This window comes from Epinephelus moara, chromosome 8, assembly GCF_006386435.1.
Source record: "Epinephelus moara isolate mb chromosome 8, YSFRI_EMoa_1.0, whole genome shotgun sequence".
Lineage (NCBI taxonomy): Eukaryota > Metazoa > Chordata > Actinopteri > Perciformes > Serranidae > Epinephelus > Epinephelus moara.
In genome coordinates this window covers 39112162-39120673 of record NC_065513.1, presented here as the reverse complement: position 1 = coordinate 39120673, position 8512 = coordinate 39112162, and the positions used below count along the sequence as shown (strand labels likewise).

At 39.3% G+C, this 8512-nt stretch overlaps 1 protein-coding gene across 5 annotated transcripts in view; it reads left to right on the top strand.

Moving 5' to 3' along the window:
- The window catches only part of slc4a4a (solute carrier family 4 member 4a), a 79166-nt gene that overhangs the window by 11289 nt on the left and 59365 nt on the right, over positions 1-8512 (top strand). For all 5 annotated transcript variants that reach the window (XM_050051003.1, XM_050051006.1, XM_050051002.1 and 2 more), the window contains exon 4: positions 5785-5958. In XM_050051003.1, the coding sequence (XP_049906960.1) occupies positions 5785-5958 (174 nt within the window). The remainder of the gene's footprint in view (positions 1-5784; positions 5959-8512) is intronic.

The window sequence follows — 8512 nt, the reverse complement described above, 5'->3', positions numbered from 1 at the left end:
AATAATATCAATGGGGGCTGTGGGCAGGACATTGTTACACAGCTGTGTCTGTGACTTCAGGCAGAGAGACCGCTGCATCAGAGCAGAAGAGCACGTTTTAAAATACATTTATTTTATCAATTAGTTATTAACTTTTACTATTTTTAGCAACTTGCCCGATCGGGCAAGAGAGTTGTTAGTTTACATGCCCGACCGTGAGTTTTACTTGCCCCGGGCAATCGGGCAATCCTTATTGTTGAGCCCTGACATAGCTTTGGCCAACTTTAGCCTGAGCATTGATGTAATCTGTTTAATCAAGTGAAAACATCTCCGTTGGTGTACAAGGCCTTCGAAATTGTAGTGTAGTGTATACTTCTATGTCAGTATCATACTTCTATGTCAGTATTAAGTTGCTCATAATGATATCTCATTGTTATTCATAACTGTGTTATTATGACAATGACAAGTAAAGAACTGATTGATTGATTGATTGATTGAATAGTATGTAATGAATAGGGGAGGTTGGTCATTCTGCTTTAACAAGCTGCCGAGCATGTCTTTAGCAATTTGTTTAATCATTTCTGGTGTGTTTTTGTGCATTTTAGGCTCTGTTTACATGTTTACTGTTAAAGACAAATTTTTACCCTCTGTTAAAAAAAAAAATCTGTCTACATGACCTTAATTTTACAAAATATCTCTTCACTAGAATGCAAAGACGACTCCAAAAGCTTGCAAGCGTCAGCTAAATTCCACAGTCTCCCCTTGTTGCAAAGGTAGTAAAGTAGGGCTGGGCGATGTGGCTAAAAATGTTATCATGATAAACGTTTTCGTATCAGTCGATATCGATAATTATGGGTATGTATGTTATATATGTATATGTATATATGTATGTATATTATAGGATAAATGTTAAATCATTATTTCTTTTAAGGCTGAGTTTTGTTCCTAAATGACAATTGAAGAACCCATACGATTTATTGTAGTTTAAACTATTCTTTATTGTCAGAACATGTAAACATTTGCCAAACAGCAGAACATTTCACACATCTTAGGTGGATTCAAAACAATTCTAATCATATTTATGTCAGTTAATTAATGAATAGACAGAAGTCTGGTCAGCAATATGTCAAACTCTTTATACAGACATTGTAAAACATTTTGTAAGTGTTTTTGCTGACAATATATATAGAAAAGAAATAGACAAAAGAAAAATCTCAACTGTGGGCAGTACTTTCTGTACAAGCTTTAAACCCACAGAATGTAATTTCTGCCATTTGTCTATCAGAACATCAGTAAAAGATGGACTTGATGATGTTGTTTGTTAGTCACGTTAACCTGATAACTTGCTATTAGCATTAGATGAGTCGTCTGTACAGTAACTATGACTAACGTTATGTGATGAAATAATTGTGAGGTAGCTCAGCGCTGTTATCCATGGTCAAAACAGTCATACTAAAAAGAAATTTATGAGCCTGTTGAGTATTGTTATAATGTCATATCATTACCATGCTATTTAGCTTAGTGTCTGGGCTGTCTTCTTCTTTGTCTTCTACTACTACTACTACATCTTCATCTTTATCTTCTTCTTCTGGCTAATGGTGGGTGATGCGGCAACTAGTGTTTAAGGTGCATTACCATCCCTCTCGATGAGCCTGTGGGTGTTTTATCTATATAGGAGATTTATTGAACATTTGTTATATTATTATTGAGAATGATTATATTGAGATAATTGTCATTATTGTATTATCGCCCAGCTCTATAGCAAAATGCACAGGCTAACGTTACCTTTTTTCAAAACACTTACTTGAGCTCTCATCACAGTTGATTTCCCTTCAATATAAGGGCGAAGGAGCTCAGTCAAAGTTACAAGTGTAGAGTAGTCATGGGACCATGCGGTGCGAACAAAACGTAAACACAGTTGTAGTCTGCCGTTTTTGTTATTATTTCTGGCCCCTGCTCATCACACAAAGCAACAATGGACATGTGTGAATTGCGGAGATTACATCATTGTTTCCCAAACTGGAATTTTACATGTCCACAAAGTTACGGAGTTTTGAAAAATCCCCACCTTAGAAGGCATTTTAAGAAAGAGGAAAATACACGTTTTCAAAAATATCTGTATGTGTAAGCGTTGACTTAGTGTCCCATGATTGCATAAAGTTTTAGAGTTTTTCTCCACTGTGACCCTGACATTCTTCTGAATTAGAGGTTGACCGATTAATCAGTTTGGAAGCGATAACGGCGATTACTCAGCTGTCCCCTTTTCCTTCTCATTATTACATCAACCTTTTAAAAAAAACACTATCAGCAACCTTTAGTTTGAAATTGTAATGTGCCATAAAAATGGACAAAATTAGGTATGCTAAAAACAGGCACAGAATACCGTGCAAAATCTACAGTTTTAGCACAAAACTGTCAGTATCAGCTTGCAAAACCTCAAACCAATGCAACCATTTGAACATCTGGTATGAAAGATTAAACACAGTCTGCACGTTACACAAGTGCCATGCCATTTGTTTTTATTGTTTCATCTGTTGTCTTCTGGGCTGAACTTTTTGCAGTCTACTCTTGTTTCCTAGAGTAGTTGAATTCTGTCCATTTTTTTTTCTTCTTTACCGCCAATGCCATCAGGGTTTCAGCAGCTGATGATTGATCTAATGTTTTTATGTTATCCCATAAACATGGGACCGGTACTGTCTTTGTTGAAACAAAAGCCTAGTGGGCAGCAGCTGTGGTGTGGGTGATGCGGGTCTGTCTCCAAATGTTTGTCTGTTTTCTTCTGGAGAGTTCCTCCGTCTCTGTCGGACTTTCATTCATTCTGTGTCATGTGAGAGGGGAGAGTTAGCAAGACAGGCAGACGGACTGAAGAAATTGTAAAATTACCGCCATTAGTTGTTTATATGTATCTAAGCAAATTTCGTGTTTTGGGAGAAAGTTTGATTACATCAACAGCAATGATACAAGCAAACTACAGGCTGATGTGTGATATCCAGTATTTAACAACTGGCTTATATCTGTGTATTGGGTCAGTCTCACTAAAAACTCCTGAAAAACTACAAAAAAAAATGACCATAAACAGAGAAGCATTAAAGTAAAATATTCCTTCTGATTTACAGTAGCCCTTCATGTTTTAGGTAAGGTAGTTCAAACCTCATCTCCCTCGTCTCTAATGCTCAGCACTAGCTTGGTATGCTGAACTGTCGGTGTCAGTGAATTTAGATGAACCCCTTAAAAAAACACAAGGCATTGTGGTACCAGTGCATAATGAACGCTGTTGTGCTTCAAGAGAGATGATTGTTTGTTGTGTTGAGGGGTTCAGCCACTTCCTGGTTGGGTCATGTGCAGTGCTTGGCTCAGCGTTACCCGACATGCTCCAAAAGGCGACGTTTGACACTGATCCCATAGAGCCTTTTGTTTTAGGAGGACTTTTGATGTTTAACCTGAAAGGTTGCTTTTTATAGCCTTCCTCTGAGTAGGAAGGAAAAACTTGTGGTAATAGAAACGTGGTCAAGGTTGTGGGTTTCAATTGAACTTCTGAGGGAACTGGACAGTTAAAAGAGAAGTACACAGGTGTTGGGCACAAGATGAAAAATTATTATTTACTTGAAATGCAGTATAACATGACTTAAACTAAACCCTGGCACTGAAGAACAAACAGTCAGCTCACAAAGTACTGACCACAGTGGCTGTGAGCACATTCAGTACTGTATGTATAAAAAACTAGCATTGAAGCAATACTCCACCCAAAATCATCCTTCTAATAAAAATCAAATACTCACTTATAGTCTGTACTCTTAGTAGTCTCTTAGTTACACCTTACAAGAACGAATGCAGTCCAGTAGTCTGTTTTTACCGCCTAGGGATCTAGGAACTGTTTGTGGAACTCCTGAGCCTTACCAGTGTTTTGACAGGAGGACCCGTCCAGGGTCTAAATTAAGTACCTCAGCGATGGTTCCTGATGCCAAAGAAGTCCCAGCTCTGAGATTAGTACTTTCTGATGGTGTGGGAAGTTGGGGCCAAATTTGCACAGGTAAAGATTGTAGATATTTGTTAAAGGCACAGTTCACCCAAAAATACATGTCTTTCTCTTATCTATAGTGCTATTTATCAGTCTTGCTTGTTTTGGTGTGAGTTGCTGAGGGTTGGAGATAACGGCCGCAGAGAGCTCTGCCTTCTCTCCAATGTAATGGAACTGCCAAATAAAAACATTCGAAAAAGAAATCAATGACCTGGTTACTCAAGATAATCTATTTTCTTTCTACCAAACTATACCCACCAACCGTATCACCATGCCGAAGGAAGCAGGCATCTACTCATGGATGAGAGACCTGTGTAAACATTAATGGCGTCCCCCTCGGCTGAGCTGTAACGTTAGCTTGCTTAGTGGTGCTAGGTGAGCTAGCAGTAGATGCACACTTTCTTCTGCATGGTAGACTGATAAATAGCACTACAGTTAGGTGGAAAAATATTTTGATTTTGGTGTGAACTGACCTTTAAATCAAATTGCATCATATTGAGAGGTGTTTCTAATATTCTGTGCAACCTGTTTATCAATGTGGGCAAAGAAAATAGTAGAAAAACCTCTCAGTGTCACGCAACACAATTCAATTCCCCTTTGGTTGAAAACAGAAGCTTTGGTCAAGGTGAAGTCAATGATTAATGATGGATTGCATTGCTCAGCATGTTGGTAAAGATTCTCAGTCATCCAGGTCATGGTACTCCTAAGTGCTATGTCGACTTGCTTGAGTTTTATGAAGACGTTTCACCTCTCATCCAAGAGGCTTCCTCAGTTCTAACTGACTGGTTCAAAGCCTGCGACTCCCCACCCGCCAGTTTGAACTGAAGAAGCCTCTTGGATGAGAGGTGAAATGTCTTCAAGAAATTAAACGTAGTACATTTGCCTACGACATGGCACTTAGAATCATTGGTCAGCAGTTTAAGTGGTAGAAAAACTATCATTGGCAATAGAAGTTTGTCAAACCACTCCTGCTGCACAATCCATGTCTTCTCTGTCCATCATTATGAGCAGTGTGTCTCAAGAAACAATTGATTTGCCAAGTACATCACTAAGTCAGCGAGTTCCAGTGGAGCTCCAGGTCTTTGGTATTATTGAAACAAAAAGCATGTTTGCGGTGGGGTTCAAAGCTTTGTGTAAACAGAACAACAACACAATGTATTACCTGGGCTGCGTGGATTAAATTCCCTACCTACACTAGTAATAAATTAAGTCTAAGAATAAATGCCCAGAACCAGATACCTTACCTTAGCCAAATGACCATAAACAGATGTAAGCATGTTGGCATCCTTGTCCATCTGAGTGGCACATTATCAGCAAACAGTCCGGTCTGCTTTGTATTAATGACTCAAAAGCACTAAACTACATGTGAAACTGCACGTCCTGTTGGTGTTTTGCCAACATATGTAGCAGGGATGTAGACATGCGAGCAGTTATGGCGTCTTCAATGCTACATCCTACTTCTTTTTCTGACCAAATATTTGTTTTGACAGTGTACTGCAACCTCTATAACCCTGCTCTGCTATGCTGTCTTGAGAATGTGAGAATGTTCCCTGTGTAACTGAACTGAGAAGTGGTCAAGATTGGGTCAGGGTGATGTTGTATTTTACTCTTTTAATCAGTGCTCACGTCATGATTTTCTAAATGTTGATGCATCTAATTTTGCACTTACTGATATGATACATTTCTCAGGAAGTCAGCTGTTCAGGTGCATCACTTGCATTGTAGCAGTCTGAATTTGTCAGGATGTTTAGTGTCAGAGAGTTCATCTCCTGTTCTGCTGTCTGCAGGTCACCACACCATCTACATCGGCGTGCACGTGCCCAAGAGCTATCGGCGTCGGAGGCGTCACCGCCGGAGAGCTGGCCACAAGGACAGAAAGGAGAGGTTGATGGAGAACACCTCTGACAAGTCCGACACAGAAAACAACGATGAGGCCAGCAACAGCATCCTCAAACCTCTCAGTAAGTTCTGATGGACTCCATGTCAGGGCTGATTAGGGCTCATGTCTGTCTTTGCTGAACGCTGCTCTCTTTTCCTGAAAAAAGCCCCTGTAACTCTCTGTGACCCCAAAGAAGTTGCTGAGTCCACTTAGTGGCCAGAAATAGCCATGCATGTCCTACTGAGTGATGAGTCTGTTTCGACAGAGCAGAGTGAATTTTTTCATTCGAAGTAATGGCTACTCAGATGTAATTGTACTAGTGCTGATATGAGTCTCTTGAGTACAGTGTGTAAGTGCATGTCATCCTGTGCTTTTGTCCTTGGTTGTAGACATAAGTGTTTCTGTCTTTGTGTGCGTGCGAATGGGTTGGTTCCTATATGTGTCAATGCTTACGTTCTTGGTTGACTGGAGCGTCCTCCATCACATAAAGAATGTAAAGTGTGATATGCCCTCAGGCACATCTGTTTTGATATGCGGATGCTCGGACAAAGAGCTCCGGCCACTTTAAGGGAAACTTGACAAAGAAAGGGAGGAGGAAAGGGTTAAATTGGGTGACTGTGACTTGTGAGTTAAAGTGTAAGCCCAACTCCTACTGATGTCAGCATTTTTTCTCTACCATGTTCAAATTAAGGTTTGAATTGGTATTTGACTGAAGTCCTATTTGTCCAAATATGGTCACTTCTGGCTTTAAAAATCCACTGTATATATATCCACATTTTGCTGAAGACATTGGTCTTCTGAAAATGATAACATAGCAATTCTCTGGTTACATGAAGGCCATATGTGATGGTAGTCCTGTGAATAAGGCTTAAAATGTCCTTGCTTTCTGTCAAATCCAATAATGAGGCAGGCCACTGTCATTTCAAGACAATGACGTCTTTTTACACATGCCTGCGAGCACATGAAGTGACAAGAGGAGCAAAATACGCCAGAACTGGATTTTAAAATGTGTGCACATCAGTTGATGTGGGGGATTTTCTTCAGGACATAAATCCAATCAGAGAATAGATTACAGCCAGCCCATCTGGTTGTTGCCACTGACTGTCATGATGCATATACAACAAAAATGGGGAGTTTTATAGATTTTCGGTATGTTCCTTTACCACAGTCAGCCAGCTATTTGATTACACAGCAGTCTGTAATAAACCTGGCTGGAGAAGTGATTATTGATGTTATATTGGTTTTCAGCTGTTAAGTAGCTCACTGTTTTGGATGGAAAGCAGAAGAACAGTGTAATTTGAGCGTTTCTGCTACTAATTCTAATGAACTTCCTACATTCAGCTTTAGTCTTACCCTGATATAAAATGCTTGTAGCTATTTAAAGCCAAGCAATGCTCACTAATAACCCATTATGATCATGTCCATAATTTTTGAGCATCTGAACTGGAGTGATGTTCACTTCTCACACTATTTCAGCTTAGGCCTGAAGATAAAGCTAAAGTTTGTCTAGCTGAATTCTTCTTCTGTTTATTTGCTATTTGTGTCGCGACCCCTCAGATTTACACTGCTTTGATTAATCCGTGGTGCGTCTCGATTCTCAGAGGGAACCACTGAAGAAACACTACTGCAATCCAGAAAGATATGAAAGAATGTAGGTGACAGATGAAGCAGTTTTCAGTACAGCCTCTTTATCGATATATTTTTATGTTCTGGAAAGGCTGATCTGTCTGATTGACCCTGAAGATGGTTCTTTGCAGCTGGTAGTTGTTGAGTGGTTGTATGCATTTCCTTTTCGCAATAGATTTTAGACTGTTATGTCCCTGTTGTCCCTCTTGAAAGCCTTACCCAAAACCAAAGTATTGAGACTGAGAAAGTGACTTTCAAGCATTCGGACTGACCTGGCAGATTAAGATGCAGGTGCACTTGACAAAGCTAGTGGATTGTGTTCTTGGGGTCGTAAAGGCTGCGTTTAGGTTGGGTAAATATATCAACCTGTTGTGTGTAAATAGCATTGCAGTTACTCTTTGGCTTTGCCGGTTCATTTGCTCACACTTGGTTTAACAAGATTAGTCTTTTTTGAAATGTCTGTCTGTATTTGCAGATAAAATGGATCACAGCCTGGACAATGTTTTCGAGGATTGTTTGGGAGTTGTTTGGGAGTGTTTTTGTTGTGCTGATGATCGATGCTTGAATGTGCAAGATTAACTAGTAAATAACTGCTTAATTGTTTGTTCCTACAAATATGTGCTCTATTGATAGCTGCAGATACAATAAACCAAAAGACCAAAAGGAACATATATTACAAATCAGCCAAATATCCATATTTAATTCTCCATAGTTGAAGAAACAAGTGCAAAACAGAGACTCAAGTGATGTAAAAGAAAATATTAAGAACAGTAAAAGTGAATGGCTGAAGGTATATACAGTGGTGTGAAAAAGTGTTTGCCCCCTTCCTGATTTCTTACTTTTTCGCATGTTTTCCACACTTAAATGTTTCAGATCATCAAACAAATTTAAACATTAGTCAAAGACAACACAAGTAAACACAAAATGCAGTTTTTAAATGAAGGGTTTTATTAATGAGGAAGAAAAAAATCCAAAGCTACATGGCTCTGTGTGAAAAAGTGTTTGCCCCC